Here is a 23,377-nt window from a genome sequence, read left to right on the forward strand (position 1 = left end):
CTCACATCTCAAATAAGCAGTGTCTGCATATTCAGACACAAAGGGATATGAATTCTTATCTTGTATCAGGTTTTTTCGTTACCTGATGCTTGACTGAGATTCATTGGGGCAGATTAGATAAGTTCTCCTACTCTTCCACTTCGGGGCCAGACTGACTCGCATAACAGGAAGATGACATGGGGGAAAAAATTGCAATGACACAAACAGTTCTTTTAGATCAGTGCAAAAGGATGTGTGTACAAAGTGTGACCTGGCTGGCACACTTTCATTTTCACTTTCACTGGTATTCTATTCTGGCAGATGCACTGTCTTAAGTATTCTGAACTCTGCAAATCTGTTATGTAATACCCCACCATCCCCCACCATATTAGCGAGATGCTTGCTGTTCTGGGAATTTTCCAGTGCTCTCAAATGTTTGTTTCCTCCTTGAAACAGGTTATGAATGGTGTCCTGCCCTATTTCCGAAATGTAAGTCATTCTGTGAGTCATTCAGACAGGACAAATGTTCTGTAGCCTACAGAACAGAACAGAACAGAACAGAACAGAACAGAACAGAACAGAACAGAACAGAACAGAACAGAACAGAACAGAACAGCCTCTCAGGAGTCAAAACATCAAGTGATCAAATCTGCTAGGCAAGGCAAGGCAAAGCAGCATTATAGCACATCTCATACATATTACGTATTACTATATGACTAGTGTTTTATGTATGTGTGTATCAGTGGCGGCTGGTGAGCTTGGCAATAGGGGAGGACGGTTCTCCGGAAAAAAAAACGAAAAAAAATTGGGCGTTTTTTTTCTTCTCTTTTGCAGTTTGAAGACAGATTTTAACAACATACAAACAAAACAAAACAAAAGCTCAGACACAGCTGGAAAACAAAGCAAAGCATACTATTGATTGACAATTATAATATGGTGCTACCACCCATATAAGGGTGCTTACATGTTTATAAAAGCATAATATGGGTTCCCATACAAGGGGCCAAGACAAACCAGCTGAGCAAGTCACCCACCGCCCCTAACCTCATCAAGGTAGGCCAGAAACGGGTCCCAAATATGTCACTCCTATACCCTAATGTAATCTCAATAGCAGCACCAGTCTCCTTCAAGGATACAAGATCAATAGAAATCATTAGCTACAGACCGCTTTATAGATCCACACTGTTACAGCAGGCAACATCAAACTTAATTTCAGTTTAATTCAATCACACAAATTACACCACGCACCCCCATATAGATAAGATTTTGTTCCAGGGTCCCCCATCTGATAAGAGTTTTGCTTTTAGATGTTTTATCACAGACATTAATGAAACCCATGACCAAAATAGTCATACATTCTGTGATTGTGTTACTTATGGATGGAATTATAGTGAACATAGATTAATCCCCCCTTTTTGCTGGGGACCCCACTTTGAAAACCACTAGCTTATGCTACAACTGTTGCAAGAAGGTGAATTTTCACACATTTTCAATGCAGATTGAGGACAAATAAGATGGATTGTCATCTGGTGCATTTTAACGTTAGGCGCACCCAGGAGAAAGAGAGTTGAAGTGGGAATAATTTCTGGCTGAGCAATGTAATGCACCTCAAAATAAAGTAAGATATTTAGGCTACAGTTAGTCTGTCAGTAAAAGGTTTGATGGATGAACAAATCAATCAAAAACACTTCACTACGTCCAACATAGGCTACAAGTTTCGTTTCATTCCATTGCATGTTTCGTTTCGTGTTTCGTTCCATGTTTCGTTCCGCGCTGCCAAATTCAGTAAAAAACGAGTTTAACTCATTGAGTGCCAATGACGACTAAAGTCGTCAATTCAAATAGTAACGTCGTCAATTGCGTTTTTTGACGGTGGGACGTGGATCAAAGCCTGTAAAAATATGGGGGATGTTGAAGGTGTATAAGCTATTTTACGGACCCATTAGGTGGCGACAGTGCTCTCCAGATTAGAGAAAAATGAGGAAAAAACAGAGAAGAAGTCATGGGGAAACGGAAACCGCATCAGTATGCATCGATATGCATGAAGCATAACATTAGCTGTGCCTGTGAACAGCAGCCAATCTGCTCCCACAATTGAGCCCCTCCGTCTCCGCTGCGATAGCCCCTCCACATGATTAGTTGCCAGAAAAGCAGCACCCGACACCAGCGTCTTTCTGAAAAGTTACATTATTCTCAGCTGGAAGCGCTGGGAGCCGGCGACAAAAACGGCGGAGCGCTGTGAAAAAGCTGGGTGTAGCAAACTTTTCAGTGCAGAGCAAACGCAGCAGAGAGCCACCAGAGACACTCCCATGGAGGAGGGGTTTGCAGTTGAGGGGGGTGGGGTACGCAGGGCAGCATACAACACCAACCCAGACAGCAGGCTCGATGGACAGATTGGCAAACACAAGCTAGAATATCTGATGCCCACCAGCAGTAAATCAAGACCAGCAAGAAGGTGTAGGGTCTGCGCACGCAGGGGCCAGCGCTGCTGGTTGCAGCTAAAAAATATTATTTTGCTATCAAAATTCCTTTGTTTTCGCTGTTTTATTGAAGGAAATTATTTTTGAGGTGTCACTACATCAGAAAATATTAGCTTCAGAGTCAGTGATGTGCTTGAAATGCTTCATTTCACAAAAGGCTCATTATCTCAGCTTCTAGTTTGAAACGTCTGTTTTTGGTGAAAACAACCTATCTTCTACTGCTGATAACTAAAGAACGGAAAATGATATCAATAAACTTTTTTTTTGCTGATGATACAAGACAGTCTCATCGTTCTTTGTGCGTGTTCGGTGTTTACATAGTAATATCACACAATATTCTGTGGGTCTTGAGAAATCACTGAAAACGCTCTGAAAGGGCTGGCACTGGGAGCATCCGTTTTCCAGAAGTGGCTGGCAGCCAATGAGTTAATATCGCCAAATGGCGGGCTATTCAGCATAAAACAATATAATACGAAAAAGTAGCACTGCTTGGTGGACGCCAAATTTAGTAGAAGACCCGGATAACTCGAACTTAATTGACTTACTTGAATATCCATGCTGTCTGTAGCCGGTGCGAGTGCAGCCGATGAGGTTAAATTATCCCAGTGTTTGCTTCTGAGCCTCCATGTACCACGCTGCCCTTTCTAAACTCGTTGAGGCGCTTGCGTAATACAATGCAACGACTGTCTGGCTTGTGAGCTAACTTACTGCTTGATAATATAAAACATAGGAAAAGAGAAAGGGGAAAATATAGGTGCTACTGTCTGTAAATCTATCTATTAGCCTGTCAGGTCTTCATTTCCTCCATTTCCAATGGAGTGGATTCAACAAGATTTTCAGATGTATTCAGCATTGGACAATACAGAATGTCAATCTTAGCAATCTATCCAACAACAACCAATTAGGTTTCACCTGCTTTCACCAGGCTAAGGGCGTGTTCCGCTCCAGCTCAATCTGATTGGTTGGAAAACACATCACTCTCACGTGTTCTCTGTGAATTGCAAGTGTTTTTCAACCAATCATATTTTTTCATTAGATAAATTACCAAATAAATAAACGCCCACAGGGCGAATGTTTTTTTATCTACCTACTCCAGGCTGGGACCAGGGCCAGAGTGACTCGTCTGCATGGAGCTCTCCTTTCCATCAGTGCCCTACAGGTCACTGTTGTTGAAGCATTTTAAGAATATAATGAATGAAAAAATGAGCGTCTGCACATAAGAAAAAACACATTTGATTGATATTTTATTATTAAAAAAAAATGAAAAATGAAAAAAACAAAACAAAAAAAAAAGATAAAAAACAAAACAAAAAAAAACACGATTTCAGACTGACAAGCCCGTCTTTATTGTCACACGATTACACACATCAACACATGCACGGACGGCCACAACACACACAGGCTGACGGTGGCCGGTGAAATTTGTCCTCTGCATTTAACCCATCCTGGCTTTGTCCTTTCCTCCGGGGGGCAGGCCAGGAGCAGTGGTCGCTTTCTCGTACAGCGCCCGGGGACCAACTTCGGATGTTGTCGTCACTGGTCGGATGACGATGACGATCTGATCTTCTGCATGTTTTTTAATGGGGGGGGGGGTTATATACGGAGGAAGCCCCCTGGGGGAGCACGGGGAGAACATGCAAACTCCACACAGACAGAAAGGCCCTTACGAGATACCCCACCTGGGCCTAAAAAAAAATTAAGTTTGGTTCCGGTTGCCGACCGACCCTGTCAATTTACGTGCGACCCAATTTATTTTATGAGCTTGTTGATTTGACGGTGGCGCTAAGGGGCGGGGTTTGCCACTGCGCGAAGGTGCTTTTCGCTACGGATACTTTAAAACAAAAATGGCATGGAGGGAGCATGACGGACATGTGCTTTGTGTCGCTTCTCTGCCCATGCAGCAGCGTGCCAACCAGAATTGTGAGATTGGGGTTAAAATCGTTTGAAAACGTGCTTCAGGAAGTTAAACAGTGCGCTTGTATATTCGTATCAGCAGCCGGCAAAGTGGACAGAGCTGACAAATGGACGGATATCTCCAGCGATGTGGTGTCGACCCCCACTCAGCAGCTTGGTTCGCTCGTCAGTGGCTTCATGGCTACGTTTCAATTCAGGTATTTAGCACTGAAGTGCACGGCAGAACCTCAGCCCTCGACAGCTCAAAGTACCGCTCCGTCCGCCTTCGAGATACTGTTTCGTGCACAGCAACGTACTCATTTGCCCCCGCCGAAGGTTGCACAGACGAAAAAAGAGGAGCTAAAAAATGACATTCTGGAGAGCCTGCGGACCCGGGGAGTGGGCTTTTCTCTTCCAGAGAGCACAAACCAGAGCGTGTGTGTGCGCGTGTGCATGCATCTGTGCGTATGCGTGCATGTGCGTGCGTGTGTGTGTGTGTGTGACGTGTGTGTTTGTGTGCGTGTGTGTGTGTAGCTATGAGGAAGCCGTGAGTTGGAAGAGGCAGGGAGGGGGGGGGGGGGGGGGGGGGCGGTGGGAATAGAAGTGTGTCTGTCTGGTTTTTGCGGTCTAATAATGCCATGCCAATGCTAAAGGTATGAGATGAAATATTGTTTGAGATGTCTTCAATGCCAATGGTCCAGAACTGGTTTTTAGGAGTAGAAAAAAGAACATTTAAAATCAGCACGTTTTAATAACATTGAAGCATTCATATTGACTTAAATATTTTGTTCATATAAAAACGTGTGTAGAGCACAGTGGTACAGTACATGTAGGCTATGTTATGAAAAAAGTATCCATCGCTGCTGTAATTTTAAGGAAAAAAAATATATCTATATATTTCCTATCTATCCCATAGATCCTCCTATGCCTCACTGGAAAAACCTCCTCTGGTGTGTATGTATGTACATATACATGTGTATATATATATATATATATATATATATATATATATATATATATATATGTATATATATATATATATGTATGTATATGTATATATATGTATATGTATATATATATATATATATGTATATATATATATATATATATATATTTTTTTTTATATATATGTATATATATGTGGATATTTCTATAGTATGTGTTGTTATACAAGTATAAATGTAATAATTTAGTATTGTGGAAAAGGGGTGGGAGTTAATAAGTTATACTTCTTCTCACTCCTTTTCGAATATGTCTACATTTGTTACCCCTTCATCTTTATTTCATAATACTATTTCAATCGACTTATTAACGTGTAATTTTGAAGGCCCCGTATATTGTCTCTGTTTTGTTTACATATTATTCGAAATAAACATGACAAACAATACACTCAAGCAATTCAAGCTGCTTTACCGAGTAATAAGAAATAGAGTAAATGTAAAATACTCCTCCTCCTACTACTACTACTACTATTACTACTACTACCACTACTACTATTACTACTACTATTACTACTACTACTATTACTACTACTACCACTACTACTACTACTACTGCCACTACTAATATTATTATTAGTATTAGTATTATTATTATAAAAAAGTGCAAAAGTATACAAACAAGAGCTCCACAAGATAAGACTTAAAAAGTAAAGTAGTGCAGTTCAACTCAAGTGAAATAGAAACATAAAAGAGCCCTTGTAGATGCATATTGTGAGTGAACCCATATGTTTTTTCTTTAATTTTCTTATTTCCTGTCCTTCCTAATTCTACTCTCGATCAGATACATAGATACATATATATTTTTTAGATTATTTTTGGGCATTTGGGCTTTATCTATTTTTTATATAGGACAGTAGAGAGAGAGAGAGGGGATGACATGCGGCAAAGGACCGCAGGTCGGATTCGAACCCGGGTCGGCCGCCGTGCGAAGGGCATGAGCCTTCGTGGTATGTGTGCTACCAGGTGAGCTACCAGCCTAGGACGCATCTCTTGATCTGATATTGATGTCAGATCTCACTGCCTAACCTCCTGAGACCCTGCGACCTCATACGGGGACATTACAGGCATTTCTACACCATAATACTTCATTCTGCTGAACTTAGACCTGTTGTCCTCATGTGTAGACACTTCTTCTGCCTAGTAGAAGCCAATACACTATATCATGTCAAAAAAAGATGGCGGCAATCTCCACCAAATCCTTCTACAGCCACAGAAGTAGACAAGGTCCTAAACCTGATCAAATTTGAGTGATTTGTTGATTTATGCTTAGGACCATTTGTAGTTTGTAAAGGCATGCAGATTTGATCAATTTTAGCAATAGTCAATGCTGCAACGTTGCTAAAGAAGTACTCGTATGCGGACAACAGGACGAAATACTTCACTTTTTACCAGATTTTTAGGACACACCCCATTGAGTAAACACGGGAGAAATTGCTCAATATTGTTGAGGGATGATGATTTCAGATGATGAGGATGAAATGGGACAGTTTACAGCAGGGGTTCCCAAACCTTTTGGGCTTGTGACCCTATTTTGACGTCACAAAAATCTAGGGACCCGAGACATTTCAAATTCCGGTAGACCATCGATAATATCATCAGTGACATCGTCAGCTATGTCACATGTGCTTCTTTCCCCCGCAGAATTCTGACTTTAATCTAAAAATTCCGACTTTTTTCCTCAAAATTCCGACAGTAACTCTTGGTCCACAGATGGATGGGAATCATACAGGGTAAAGATAAAGCTCTGTCATCTAGCTCTTTGAGTTGTTAGATAAAGCTCTGTCATCTAGATCTTTGAGTTGTTAGATAAAGCTCAGTCATCTACTGTAGCTCTTTGAGCTAATTCTGTGTTAAGCCATGTCAGGTGACAAATGAGGAACTCAAAGTTCACTGGTGTATCCAGTGTCTTTCACTATGTGTGAGGTCATTTATGTGTTTATAGCACATACATACTTACACATGACACGTGGCAGTTGAAAGCTTAAAAGTGATAGGACCAAAGTAGAAATGGATACCACCTTGATTTTGAATAGTAATAATATCAAGTTTGTGATTATAGTGTTAAGGCCATTTAAAGATGATCTTATATCTCTCTCTCTTAAATCCTATATTTCATGTAGAATATGTTCTGCATTGTTCTGCTCAATTTAGTTTCTTATAAAAATAGAAGCACAGCGGCCCGACACGCCCACAATTAGGGCTTTGTGCGGCGCTATTCCAGCGCAAAATTACCGCCTTTGCGATGAGCCCTAAAAAGCTAAGTTCAGATTCAGATTCATTTATTTAAAGAATGGGACTTTACACATTGATGAACAGTACAGCCGTACAGTAAATATGCCAGGTTGTAGCCCAAGGGCTAGTTTCCACCTGTAGTCCCATGGCAGGTTGATGTAGTCATGAAAGTGAAAGAAAAATTAATAATACAACAAAGATTAAAAGTACAGAAAGTTAGTAAAACCAAAAATGATTAAAACACACAGTTAATAGTACCAGAAAAAAATTAATAGTATAAAAGGTTAGTGAAACCTAAAATAAATAAAATAAATAAAACACACAGAGCATGCTGCAAAACATGGCAAAATCGTTAATTGTGATCACATTGTTGGTTTGATCTGAGCCATATTTTCAACTGGCCTTTGAAGGTGGCGAGACTCGGGCATTCTCTGATCGAGGGAGGTAGATTATTCCAGAGAGTGCTTCCCATGAAGGATAGGGTCTTCTGACTAAAGGAAGTTTTTCTAAAGGGGACCTCACAGACCTTGTTCGTAATGGCCCGGGTGACACGGGTCGAATTGGCGGTCGCACGATATTTGATAAAGTCAGCAAGAGGAGGCGGCGCCAGTCCATGTAGAACTTTGTATATTAGACAGGCAGAGGTGAAATTTCTAAAGTTCTCAAAACTTAGCATGCCATATTTACGTATGATATGGCAGTGGTGATGAGAAAAGGGTTTTTTATCTAGTATTTTCAGGGCTTTTTTATAGAGTAGTTCGGCTGGTTTGAGGATGGTTACTCCTGTCAGCGACCAGCTAGTTATACAATAGTTCAGATGCGAAAGGATCATTGAGTGTAAAAATAAAAACGCAGCGTCTGTGGACAGACAGCTCCTTATTTGTCTGAAATTATACAGGTGGAATTTAATTTTTTTGGAGATCATTTTAATGTGATTGCTGAACGTTAAATTGGAGTCCAGCATCACGCCTAAATATTTAAACTCGTTAACTACTGATAATTCCTCTGACCCCAGGAAAACATTGGAGCGCGAAGGTGCAATGTTTTTTTTAGAAAAGAACATACAAACGGTTTTTTTTGCATTCAGCACGAGACAAGATTTAGTTAGCCATGCCTGAATATGAGAGAGAGCTGAAGATAGGACACGTGCCGCCTCCACTGGGTTTTTAGCCCTTGTGAAAATAACTGTGTCGTCAGCATAAAGCTGGACATCTACATTAAAACAGTAATCTGGAAGATCATTAATGTACAGGGAAAAGAAAATTGGGCCCAAAATTGACCCTTGGGGGACCCCTACTGGACAGCTCAGGTAAGGGGAGCTGACACGTGTAGGAACGTGTAGGAAACACTAATCTCTGACTTCATGCATTTGTCCACCAGGGGCACTCTATCCAGATGGGACATCATCCAAGTCATCCAAGTTGAAGCAGGATGACTCCGTTCCCCCAGGAGGAAACTACACCTACCGCTGGGAGGTCAGGCCAGAATTTGCACCCACAGATGGCGATGCCAACTGTCTGACCTGGGTCTACCACTCTCACCTTATAGCTCCTAAGGATATCTCCTCTGGACTCATAGGTGCACTGCTCACCTGTAAAAAAGGTATGAAGATATGTGACCAAATACCATGAACCCATGCTCACACAACAATATTAATTTAAAATCAGAAAGCGTTTGCTCAGAATGCATTTTTTTATTCACTAATTCATCATTCAAACAAAAATATTTATCAACCCCTCATGTAATATACAATTTTAAAGCTCTGAATGCAAATATCAGTAATCTATGACAAACAATGTGCCTGCCCCCCCCCCCCCCCCCCCGTAGAAGAGCTGTAGAAGAGCACATGCTCCCTCCAATACATGTGCAGTTGCCAGCCGCTTCTTTCACCAGCAGGATCTAGCACATAGTGGATCACGCTATAATCACTATTCTTCCCCAGTTACCCTTCCCACGAACCTGCGCCCCGACTGACCAGAGGAGGCACCAGTGCAGCGACCAGGACACATATCCCTCGCTTGGGTAAACTCAGCCTTCAACGTGATGTAACAGGCTATGCCTGTAGCGTAAGTTTCGTGATAGTACATAGAGGTCACGTGGAGGCTGGGTTTACCCAGGCTAACATAGCCCACCGGGTTCCCACCTGCAGACAGTGGCGATTCCAGAGTCTGTTGGGGTCCTAGGCAAAAATTCCCAGGGGCCCCTTCCAACCAGCGTTCATCACGATTATTTTTATAAATAGGCTATATTTTTCTAGCCGATGCGTTTAGAACATTATTCTCAGTTTGCTTTTGCTATAGTGTAGCATATTTACATGCTTGCTGTATTTAAACTGCTGTGAGATTTGTTTGAGGGGCATTTGTATGTATGTAATGTATATAATGGAAACAGATGGGGATGAAAGAGGGAGGTGGGAGCTCACAGCGCTTTGGTCGGGCTTTTCTGACCGGACTGGATCGCACCGTGGAATCGGAGCTTGAAAGCGAAGAATGTGATTGCTTCACTGCAGATCACCAATGGCCACAGTTGTGAATAATTCTACACCATGCCCACTAATAGCGCTGCGTCAGGCCATAAACGCTAATTTAAGGCCAGGGGGAAGATAGAGGCCATAGGCCTTTGAAGGCATCGCGATTTGACCTTCCGTTTCCCAGAAAATGTCAACATTTCTCTCATTGGATAAAAATGTGGCGTCGACCTCCCACTGTCCAATGGTTACGGTTGCGGAGATACGTCCGCCCTGGATGCAGGGCTTGGGGGGTTCCAAGTTACTGAGCAAACACTCTATTTCAGTGATTGCTGTCAGAATATAGAACCATTTAACACTTATTTGAACAAAAACATTGCTGAATGCAGCTTTAAAAGAAGGAAGGGGGCTTAGGGGAAGGGTTCATGGTAAAATAAAGTGCGTGTGATTGTGTGGGATGAGGGGGCAGCCAGGTGGTTAGTGGATTTATTTAAACAGGCTCTTATTGAGGATAGTCACAGCTGATGGGATGAAGGATTTATTTTAACTGTTCTTCCGGGCCATTTGGACTTTCAGTCTGCAGCCTGAGGGTAGTAACTGAAAAGTTGGGTGGTGTGGTGGTTGGGGTTGTTGTAGATCTGAATTGCCTAATCAGTAGGCCTCTCTGCTCCACTGTCTGGCTTTCTTTTTCCTAATCCTCTTCTTCTTTTTTTTTTACTTCCAGATAACTTCTTCATTGTTCTTCTTTCACTTTCAATTCAAGAGAAAGTAGATGAATCATGCAAGTTTGACGGGAATGACATGGGGCCTCTTTAGGGAGTTGTCATTGCAAATCGTCCATTGGTTGGAAATGGGGAGGGATTTGCGGTCACTGATGTGGAGTAAAGTTTCTCAGCCCCCTCATCCCACACAATCACATGCACTTTATTTTACCATTAACCCTTCCCCTATAAGCCCCCTTCGTTCTTTTCTCCTGGCCCCGCCTAATGGCCTGGGGCCCCAAGCAATTGCCTGTATCGACTCTGGCTGCAGACACAGCCAATTGTGTCTGTAGGAACATCTGATAAAGCCGGAAATACCGCTGCCGGGATATTGAACCCGGGTTTCCGCGGTGGTAGGCGAGTGCTTTTAGATCTACATAGTGATGGGCAAGCTACTTGGAAAATGTAGTAAGCTAAGCTGCCAGTTACTATAGAATAAATATAGCTTCACTACATTGAAGCTATCCCCAGAGAACTGTAGCAAGCTAAGCTACGAGCAACATGGCAAAAGCATGTTGCTGCATGTATCGAAGCTACCTTTTTTCTTTTTCTTTTTTACATTGAATCAACTTCATGCCAAATGAATGTTATCTCGTGATCAAGAAAAACTTTCCACCAAACAAATAGGCAGGGAAAAATTAAAAAGAAATCCCAATTCAATTGGTTAATATAAAACAAACTAAAACTCTCACTGCCACAATATTCAAAAACAGAATTCCAAAATAAACCCATAAAAGGCAGTGATAGAAACAATAAAAAATAATCTATTGGCGACTTCAACACAGGATAAATTCAACTCTCCTCTCCTCTAGTTTCCCCTCTCCTCCCTTCTCCCCTCGAGCTGTGTATTTTCCTTTCCCGACAGCATGACCCGCCCTATTCTGCCTCTGATTGGCTTACCAACCTAAACCAACTACTATGTCACTACTCATGCCTAAACCCAACCCAGAGCAATCTAGTAAGAGAGTGGCACCAGCGGAGGTCCAAAATGTGTGACATGTAGCCAGTGAATAGCCAGGAAGGAGGCTCGCGCTACGTTTGAATGCAAAAAATAAAGCTGATAATATACAATTTGATTCTTTAAATGTCTGATCCTTTCAAAGTACATCACAAATGGTCCATTTTGCTGCAACTTTCCGGGAACTTTTGTGAGGTAAAAAACTGGTCCATTGGAGTGAATGGAGATGTCGCAACCCAATTGGAGGAAGAGTAGGGCGGGTTTAGCAGTGCAAGGATGGTAAAAACAAGGATAAGAGAACACTTGTACCTTATATGGAAGTGCTTGCTGCTATCGGCTACACTTGACCAAGCATTGTCTCCTCCTCCTCTTCTATTCCAGACCGCAGCAGAATCTCCGCGCTGCCTGGGAGCTTTGCTCATGTGTTTTCTCTGGGAAATAACTTTTAGTGTTTGTGGGACGCTACCGTGCTACTTGGTCTATAAATAGCTTCGCTATTGAAAACGCGAATTGATTCAAAAGGAGCTACGCTACCACCAAGCTACTGAGAAATAGCTTCGCTACTTGTAGTGCCCAACACTGGATCTACACTACCCAGACATCCCATATTTTTCCCCTGTTTGCTCACGTCTGTATCTGTCACTATGTGACTTCAAAAGGCACGGGCATCATATCAGTGGGTCATTGTTATATAACCTCTTAGACCTAGGGATGGCTACCGTTCACATTTGAACCGATACCGGTACGATACCGGTACCTGGAATTCGGTACGGTACCCAAAACGGTACCATTTTCGGTACTTTACACCCTCTAATAACAAAAAAAATTACAGTTGTAAAAAAATAATAATCCAAACTTCTCAGAGAGAGCGGTCGGTATTCACTAAAGCCTTCATATCTCAGGCTCTGTAGCACATAGAAACATAAAATAAAAAGCATTTGAGAGCTTAACCCTTTGGCTTTTCGTATTATATTTGCCCTAATGTTCATTAAAAAAATGTTTTATCTTTAACCCCTAAAAATAAAAATATTCTAATGCATTTTAAGAAATGTTACTAAAGATTATGGCACATGTAACCCTTCCAAATAAAAAGCCACGGGTTTAAGCTCTCAAATGCTTTTTATTTAATGTTGATAGCTACTATACAGGCTGAGGAAATACGTTCTGTTGAACCCTTGACAATTACTGCAGCAAGAGTAACGTTAGCGTTTAACGTAGTAACGTTTGCAGTCGTTGTGAAGACAGTGAAAAGCCCCGTTATCTAACAACCACAACGGCAGTGAAACAACTTATCCAGCTAACGCTAGCTAATTAAATAACGTTACCTGATGTTGTAGAAGTCGATGCCTCTCTCAACGTTACAGCTGAGGAGGTGCTGCTAACGTTAGCTGCAGTGCGGTAGGCTATCTGCTTCATTCACCCTCAGCCTATCTAAGACGTTACAGTCTTCAGCGTTTAGCTAAATATATCTTGTGTTTGACCATGCTTCCTCAAGTTTGAGGTGTTTCCCTGGCCAGCTTTGCAATTCACATCACAAATGTTGCAACCAGTGTTGTCTGAGTCTATCTTGGTAAAGTGTAGTCACATTTTCGGGTGGTCCTGTTTCTTGATGTTTCAGGTGTGTGACGTACTGACGTAACGCGCTCTCGCGTGTTGCCTTAAGGTTCCGTCGGAATTTCTATTTTACCCACTCTCTTCTATTACTCAGATGCGTTCAAGTACCGAAATGAGGTACCGTTTTATTTCATGTGAACTGATACTCGGTAGTGCCGCCCCCTTTCGGTCGGTGCCTGTAAAAGTACCGAGTTCGGTACCCATCCTTACTTAGACCTGCTCATAACTTAGAGACATCAGATATGTTTTAATCCTGCTTTTAAAATGTTCCACAAAGTTAGCATCTCCCATCATTACTGGGAGACTATTCCAGAGATATGGTGATCAGTAACAGAAAGCCCCACTGCCTATCTTTATCCTTGGAACAGACAGGAGACCTGTATCCTGGGATTGCAGAGGTCTTATTTGTATGGGATAATAAATTGGTTATACTAGCTCTATTCAGCAGATGAAAATGGCAGTTTATGTATTTCAAATGAAAGGTCAGGATCAAACAGGACACTAAGATTCTTAATGAAGAGACTCTGTGACACTCTAAAAAGCCATCAAAATTAAAAGAAAAAATTGTTGCGCCAAGAATCAGCATCTTTGTTTTGTTCAGTAGAAGGAAATTTGATGTCATCCTGCCTTCGACTGAGATAAGCATGTCTCTGCATTTTGTATTTGCAGGTCATTTTTAGGTTAGATGGAGATGTAAAGTTGACTATGATCTGCATAAGAATGAATTCCTAAACTGTATTTATGAACTAGGTACCTATGAGGCAACATGTACATGGAAAATATAATTGGGCCAATGACGGAACCCTGTGGCACACCGTAGGTTACCATAGGTCCTCAATGAGAACATGAAAGAACTCCCACAAACACCTTCATTAGAAAAAAAAAGAGAGAAAATGGGAGAAAGACGACACAGAGAGGGAGCCCCTCTCTGAGTGGGCAAACAAAGCTGAAGTTTATGATTGCCTAAGTATTTAGAGTATTCACCCACAGTTTATCTCATGTTTCTGTGTGCACACAGGCATCCTGAAGGAGATTTCTCAACCAGTCCGGGGTCAGACAACACCAGAGCCTGTGCTAGAATCAGAGCGTAATGATGTGGACCAGGATGTGTTCCTAATGTTCAACGTGGTGGATGAAGGCCTGAGTTGGTACCTGGAGGACAACATTCAGACCTTCTGCTCTGATCCAGACGGAGTCAACCGGGTAGATCCTGATTTTGAGGAGTCAAACCTGATGCATGGTGCGTGATGACATTTTTAAAAATCATATTCATTGTTTAGATCTTAACAGGGCGTTCACACCATACGGCGAAGCAATGTTCAAGCCACGCTGAAGCTGCGCCGAAGCGATCATTCAGGATTCAGTTCTATTTTCCAAGCGTCAAGCATGAAGCTGCCAGGCAGGAAGTCAATGGAAGTTGTGGGTGGGGTCAAGGCACGCTGAGCAAGGCGCTGAGGAAAAGAGAGTGCTTCTTGTGTGACCGGTTTAACGTGAGCTCAGCTTCAGCGTGGCTTTAGCTTCAGCTCTGCTTCTGTTAAGCGCCTAGTGTGAACAAACTACTCTACATGGATTAAGTTGGTTAACCACAAGGATATTATTCATTATGCTATGGAATATTGTTTTTTTTTTAAATCTGAATTGCACATTTAGAATACAAATTTAAAATACTTATCCCAATTTTCTTCCTTTCCCATTTTCTATCCCCTGCCCCCGATGACCCTAGATTTTCAATCTCTGTTATCCTAGTACATTGCTATGAATTATATGATTAATTTGCAGCAATGCTGTCTGTATCCTTAAATTCTTTTGAAATGTCCGCAGAATGCAGTTACATCACATCAGGTTTCACATCACTAGCCAGAATAGCCTTCCTCTTTCGCAATAAAGCCTCTTTCACTCACGCTGCCAAACTAAAAAAAATGACAGAACTCCCAATTCTTGACTATGGCGATGTCATCTATAGAACGGCTTCAGAAACAGCCCTCAAGAAACTGGACACTCGCCATCATTCGGCCATCCGCTTTGCCACCAACGCACCCTTCCACACTCACGACTGTAAACTTTATGATCTGGTAGACTGGCCCTCCCTCAAAACCCGGCGATCCCTCCACTGGCATCACTTTATATACAAGACAATAGTAGGCAAGACACCACGCTACCTCACCTCTCTCCTCCATATAGCCTCCAATGCATACAACACTAGGTCAAGTGAGCACATCAAGCTCACCATCCCCAGCTCAGTCAGATACAGATCTGATTTCGGCCGCACCTCCTTCCGCTTTGCAGCCGCAAACGATTGGAACGCACTCCAAAGCACCCTCAAACTCACAACCCTGACATCACTTTCCATCTTCAAACAGAAACTCAATCAACTCTTTGTTGACCGCTGCACCTGCTGATTAGCTCCGGATCTCACTCACACACACACACACACACACACACACACACACACACACACACACACACACACACACACACACACACACACACACACACACGCACACTTACACACACACACACACACACACACACACACACACACACACACACACACACATACACACACACACACACACACACACACACACACACACACACACACACACACACACACACACACACACAACCCCCCCTTCAGTTTAGTAGTAGTGTAGCACTTCTTTTCTGTGTATATCTGTACATTCTGTCTATATTTGTACATATGCTGTTACTTGTCTATATGTTTATATGTTTATTTGTACACTGTCTATATTTGTTAATATGCTGTTACTTGTCTATATGTTTATTTGTACACTGTCTATATTTGTACATATGCTGTTACTTGTCTATATGTTTATATGTTTATTTGTACACTGTCTATATTTGTTCATATGCTGTTACTTGTCTATATGTTTATATGTTTATTTGTACACTGTCTATATTTGTACATATGCTGTTACTTGTCTATATGTTTATATGTTTATTTGTACACTGTCTATATTTGTACATATGCTGTTACTTGTCTATATGTTTATTTGTACACTGTCTATATTTGTACATATGCTGTTACTTGTCTATATGTTTATATGTTTATTTGTACACTGTCTATATTTGTTCATATGCTGTTACTTGTCTATATGTTTATTTGTACACCGTCTATATTTGTTCATATGCTGTTACTTGTCTATATGTTTATATGTTTATTTGTACACTGTCTATATTTGTTCATATGCTGTTACTTGTCTATATGTTTAAATGTTTATTTGTACACTGTCTATATTTGTTCATATGCTGTTACTTGTCTATATGTTTATATGTTTATTTGTACACTGTCTATATTTGTACATATGCTGTTACTTGTCTATATGTTTAAATGTTTATTTGTACACTGTCTATATTTGTTCATATGCTGTTACTTGTCTATATGTTTATATGTTTATTTGTACACTGTCTATATTTGTACATATGCTGTTACTTGTCTATATGTTTATATGTTTATTTGTACACTGTCTATATTTGTTCATATGCTGTTACTTGTCTATATGTTTATTTGTACACTGTCTATATTTGTTCATATGCTGTTACTTGTCTATATGTTTATATGTTTATTTGTACACTGTCTATATTTGTACATATGCTGTTACTTGTCTATATGTTTATATGTTTATTTGTACACTGTCTATATTTGTACATATGCTGTTACTTGTCTATATGTTTATATGTTTATTTGTACACTGTCTATATTTGTACATATGCTGTTACTTGTCTATATGTTTATATGTTTATTTGTACACTGTCTATATTTGTACATATGCTGTTACTTGTCTATATGTTTATATGTTTATTTGTACACTGTCTATATTTGGTCATATGCTGTTACTTGGCTATACTTTTATATGTTTATTTGTACACTCTGTCTATATTTGTACATATGCTGTTACTTGTCTATATGTGTATATATTTATTTGTCTTTTTGTTACTAGACTTTGACAATGTAGCTATTCCTACTGGGCCCTCTTGGCCGGGTCATGTTTGCAAATGAGAACTGGTTCTCAAACAATTCACCTGGTTAAATAAAGGTCAAATAAATAAATAAATAAATAAACTAGTTCTCTCCACAGACTATAAAAGAAAGATTAAGATGAAATATGTTCACCGTTTGTCCTGCCGTCTAACTTCTCCCTCTGGTTTTTCTTTGTGTGACAGCCATTAACGGGTACATGTTTGGCAACCTGCCTGGAATCGAGTTATGCCAGCACCGCTCGGTGGCCTGGCATTTGTTTGGTATGGGTAACGAGGTTGATATTCACTCCGCCTATTTCCACGGGAACACACTGTTGGACCGTGGTCACCGCACGGACGTCCTCAGCTTGTTCCCAGCCACGTTTGCTACAGCCCAGATGGTCCCGACGGCAATGGGAAAGTGGCTGCTGACCTGCCAGGTTAATGACCACCTTCAGGGTAAGGGCACTGCAACTTTAACCTCTGTGTCTCCTCTTGTCCTCTTTGCTGTGACACCTGATTGGTTGTGGAGAGTTGCTGACAGGGGGAGAATGTGTTTTGTTGTGAGTCCACCACTGCTATTATTGTCAATGCACTAGTAAGAGGTTAAAGTCATGAGCCTGAGTTTCTGCTCTAAGAGTCACTTTTGTCATGTGGAAACAGGCCTTGAGTTTCATTTCCAGGCAGGGGCCTGTCCAAAGTCTGAGCCTTTCACCTTAATGAGCAATACATGCTCAGTGTGAGTAATGCTGACACTTGTGAAAATACGACCTCTGTGCATCACACCGGACTTTCCATAGTGTGTTATACTTGTCTCTGTAACTTTACAGGAAAGTCACTTTATGGTCCACACATTACAGTAATTTAAAGCAGCTACGAGCAAGATTTTCGATTATTATTAAACAGTCTAAATTTAATATCGATGCCTCACATCTTACCTCTAATAGTAGACGAGACCAACGCCGAGTAGTCTCGCTTGAACCCCGAGTGAATCGGCCAGTGTTGTCTTGACGATTAGTCTGTCTGCGGCCAGGGCAGATCAGGAAGTGAAATTAAACGGTTTGCGGCAGCCACTTCTGCCATAACCACAAAATAACAAAATAACTTCCAAACAAACTGTTAGAATATAACGAGAGATTTTTGCGAGAGTAGCAAGCCCCTGCATGGCGTTCTCCGTGTTTATGGTCTGTTGCTAGGCAGAGCGAAACGGTTGAAGGCAGGCAGCTGCCGTAAACCGTTTTGTTTCACTTCCGGGTTTATCCGGCCCGCCGGTAGACAGACACAGACTCTATAATCATCAAGAGAGCAATCTCCGATTCACACGGCTTTGGTCTCAGCTACTATTATAGGTAAAATGTGATGCATCAATATTATAATTATACTGTTTAATAACAATCGAAACCCTTGCTCGTAGCTGCTTTAAAGGCTCATTACAAGACCGTGGTACAGTGCCACCATCACCCCAATCGTCGTTCTATAGCTGTCTCTGTTTTTGTTTTGCTTTCACAGCAGCCAAGGGCAGAGATTAGGAACAAGTACATGCATGCTGAGGAGCCCAACTGCCCTAACAGCTTGTACATAACAGCTTTTGAATAACTAGTGCTGGCAATTGCTGTCATCCCTTAATAGCATCAATTAATACATACGTATCTCCCTCTAAGAAGTGAATGGTATAGTTACACTGTATGGATACTGCAACAAAACATAGTATTACATAGCTACCTGTCCTGACATCCTCTCACAAAGCAAAACAGCAAACCAAAACAATTGTGTTGTAATTCCTCGCTCAGCCACAAGAGACTCACCACTGATCGCGGATTGGGGCTTTAATACATCACATTATAGCTAAGCACATTACAGTTTATTGACTAGAATACACATCATACTTTAGAACAGAACCTTAGAACAGAACCCTGCCACACTATGACTTTATACCCTGCCAATACATCTGAGGGATTCTAATTGGGTTTTTTCAACCATTAAGCACTCCTAAGGTTGATTTACACCTCCACCTTACTATTACACATTTACAAGTTCATGGGTATAATGTTTTACAAAATTCACATCACATTACCATTGTTTGGATGAGTTATGATGACATTTTAAGACTGTGTGTGTGTGTGTGTGTGTGTGTGTGTGTGTGTGTGTGCATGCGCGCGCGCGTTTGTGTGTGTACTTGCCTCATTGTATTTAATTTTAAATATTATATTTAAACTGACTGCAGCTTGCAAAGCACTATATATACGTGTGTGTGTGTCTGTGTGTCTGTGCGTGTGCGTGCGTGTGTGTGTTACATCTATCCTAGCTGGGATGCAGGCCTTGTATGAAGTGAAGTCCTGTGGCGATCAGACCAGTCCCTCTCCAGCGGGAGGTGTCATGAGGGATTACTACCTGGCAGCAGAGAAGGTCCGATGGAACTATGCCCCATCTGGAATGGACCTGATCAATAACGTATCCCTTATTGAGAGTGGCAGGTAGGCAGACACATTCATGTAAAATGATGAGAGACATCCTGCAAACTACAACCTACTGTCTGCAATACATTCTAACGGAGTAATTCACCCTCAAATTAAATTCCAGTCATTCTACTACTCACTCCCCCATGTCAGACAAACCTCCATACAAGTTTGTAGTACTACCAAACACACAATGAGTTCGCCCAGCGGTTCCCAACCTTGGGGTCCATGGGAATTCAAATGCGGTCGCCTGTTTTTGTTGTTGTTGTTGTTGTTTTTTACACCACACACAATTTCAAAGTACCGAAGAGCATTAGGGGCACATGTGAAACATTATTTGAGTTCTGAGTTTAAAGGGTGCCGCGTCTATGTGCCGACAGGCCGCAATGCCGATAGCCCACAAGCAGAACCAGCTCATGAGCGAGGCGGCGTGCAGCGTGTCGGTGGACCGGCTGGAGCTCACCTCTCCCAGCCCCCACGCCAAACCTAACCTCCCCCCATGCCTAAACCTACCTCCCCCAGACCCTAACCCAAAACCTAACCTCTCCCACCCCCCGCGCCTAAACCTAACCTCCCCTCCCCCAGACCCTAACCCAAAACCTAACCTCTCCCACCCCCCACGCCTAAACCTAAGGTCGGCATTGCGGGTGGTCGGCATAGCGGGTGGACACCGTTTAAAGGCCCATTCCGTCGGTTCTGGCGAGAAATAAATGTGCACAAAGTGTTTTTTATTGGCAATGAGTGAATGCGCCTTGACGTAACTTAAAAATGGCGACCAGGGGCGTTTCTCTCCGACCAGCCGTTCAGAAGATACATGGAAATACCGCAGTTTCGAAGGGGTTAGCATTTCCCGCCACAGCTAGAGGATGTGACGTCTGCGCGTGTTCACGAGCTTGCCTCTTGTCCTAGACGGCTAACAGGAAATGGCTAAGGTTACGTTAGCTGCTAGCTGCTAGCAAAAGGAAACAACAACACAGACTCCAGAAAAAGTCCACACTAAATAAATAAATATTTATCTAATGAAGCCCGTCTGGCCAGACAGCAGCAATGTGACCGACATCGGGGGGAAACTAGAGTCAGGACTGTGTTTTCGGTTCATGAAGGGAACTTGCTGCTTGTAGCTACTGTAATGTGGTTTTGACCAGATAACGTTAGCTGCTTGCTAATGGATTTTCAAGATTCAAGATTTTTACTGTCACTCCGTAGTACAAGTATCTGACCACCTGGTCAGAAACTCTGCTAACATTACCGTCTTGTGTGAAGTAATGCAACCCTAACGTTACTACCGTTATGCTTATGGTCATGGAACATTATTGTTTGACTGCAGTTAGCTGCGGTAGTGATAACCATAACGTTAGCTTGATGCTATACGCGGCTAACTAATAGATTTAGCTATATTTATAGAAATTACCACCAATTACCAATTACCAATTACCACCACTAATAATGTTAGCTACTGTCTTGTGTTGATAATGAATCTAACAGTCGGAAATATGCCTAACGTTAGCCTACTGTCTGTTATGCTTACGGTACATTGTTTGACTGTTCAGTTTGGTCAACTCCAGGCATTACACGGTACCGTACATACAGGGGGAGCAGGCTATTTCCTGGCTTGTGCTAACGTGAGTATCCACTTCCCCGCAGCCAGCAGGCTCTGACTGCAGTTAGCTGCAGTGGGACTGCACATAGTAATGTTAGCTTGATGCTAATCGCGGCTAACTAATATTAATTTACATTTATAGAAATTACCACCAGCCCCACTAATAACGTTACCGTCTTGTGTGGATAATGAATTTAACAGTCGTAAATATGCCTAACGTTACTGTTATGCTTATGAAACATTGTTTGATTGTTCAGTTTGGTCAACTCCAGGCATTACATGGTAGGCTACCGTACATACAGGGGGAGCAGGCTATTTCCTGGCTTGTGCTAACGTGAGTATCCACTTCCCCGCAGCCAACGCAAGCCAAAACACGGCCAAACATGCCACAATAACGTCCCCTAATTCATCCAGAATCCTTCCTGGGCATCTCGAGGCTGATCTGACCGATAAATTGTCCAGGTTGCTGTTTTCAAGTGACTTTTATGAGTTAACGTTACAAAGCAACCAACAGCTCTGCTGTTGCCAGGCAACTGCTTGTGCGCGTGCGAGTATGGTACCCGCGCGTCAGCTCTTTCACACGCTGCCTGCAGTTACTCTAACGGCCACCGGCGTCAGTAAGAGTGAGTATTGACGGAACGGGCCTTTAAGTCAGAATTCTGAAAATAAAGTTAGAATTCTGAGAGAGAGAAAAAAAGTGTCCGAATTCTGAGAAAAAAGTCAGAAGACTTCTGAGATTAAAGTCAGAATTCTCAGATTAAAGTGATAATCTTGAAGATTTCCATTTCATCCTCATGGGCTGAACTATTCGTTTAAGGCTGGTGATTATTGCCGAAACAAAGTTGTGTGTGTATGTGTATTGGCTCTGAACATGGCTGATTATGACGTGGTCGTTCCTGCGGTGAGTCAGGATTGTGGTATCTAGTGTAAACAGTGTATAGATAGCAATTCAGTTGTTTTGTTTTTTGTTTGTTATTGTTTCATGACCTGACACAGTTGTAACCTCCGACTGGCCAGCTGTTTTTTTTTCTGTTCTGTTTCACTGTAGTATGAAATTCCACAGCCCTGAATCATCAAGGATGCATCTTGAATTCATGCCACGTCACTCCTTCTGACTCCACTCATCCTGCGCTCTCCATGCCCTCCCCCTCCATACCCACAACCCCTCTCCTCCATGCATGTAGTGCGTCAGAGGCGTTCTTTGGCACAGATGGGGGTATGATCGGGGGGACCTACTTCAAAGTGGTATACACGGCATACACAGATAGCACCTTCACCACCAAAAAACCATCAACGCCTGATACAGAACATTTGGGAATCCTGGGTGAGGCCTTCTCTTTCAACCAAGTGTCTTTCTCTCCTGGGGGGACGTCTCATATTCCCCTCTTTTATTCCTCATGTTCACTCTGGCAGTACTCTTGCATATAATTTTCTCACCATCTCTCTTGTCTTACATCTGCCCCAGGCCCTGTCCTGAGGGCTGAGGAAGGAGACACCCTCAGAGTCACGTTCATGAATAAGGCTGATGGGAACTTCAGTATCCAGCCTCATGGTCTGCATGACGACAAACACTTCCAGGGAAGCAGCTACGATGATGGTGAGACACTTCAAAGCAGCTAGTTTTTATTTTATTTTTTTTATTCTTTTTTTTTTATTCTTCAGCATGGAATACAGAGCATATGTTACATCATTACTATTATTTTATTGTGTCATACATAATGTTATATCGTTCATACATACATACATACAATCATTCCCCTGCGTTCCCTTCCCCACTCCCCCCTCTCTCTCAATTCCCATGTATGCTTATTGACAGTTGTATTCGGTACCACACATTTCTTTATGCTCTTCTCCGCATATCTACTTAGTCATCTCTATATCAACTCTGTTTTTTACATTTATTAACAAAAAATACAAAAATAAATCATAACATGTACATATCTGTAGCTATTAAA

General features: G+C 41.8%; 1 protein-coding gene across 1 annotated transcript in view; it reads left to right on the plus strand.

Moving 5' to 3' along the window:
• The window catches only part of LOC310799050 (ferroxidase HEPHL1-like), a gene marked incomplete at its 5' end in the record, with an annotated part of 84,100 nt that overhangs the window by 18,242 nt on the left and 42,481 nt on the right, over positions 1–23,377 (plus strand). The window contains 6 exons of the mRNA XM_083661618.1: positions 8,966–9,187; positions 14,404–14,625; positions 17,571–17,825; positions 19,672–19,840; positions 22,607–22,746; positions 22,888–23,019. Of these exons, the coding sequence (XP_083517744.1) occupies positions 8,966–9,187; positions 14,404–14,625; positions 17,571–17,825; positions 19,672–19,840; positions 22,607–22,746; positions 22,888–23,019 (1,140 nt within the window). The remainder of the gene's footprint in view (positions 1–8,965; positions 9,188–14,403; positions 14,626–17,570; positions 17,826–19,671; positions 19,841–22,606; positions 22,747–22,887; positions 23,020–23,377) is intronic.

The sequence above is a fragment of the Poromitra crassiceps genome, assembly GCF_964638095.1.
Source record: "Poromitra crassiceps genome assembly, chromosome: 27".
Lineage (NCBI taxonomy): Eukaryota > Metazoa > Chordata > Actinopteri > Beryciformes > Melamphaidae > Poromitra > Poromitra crassiceps.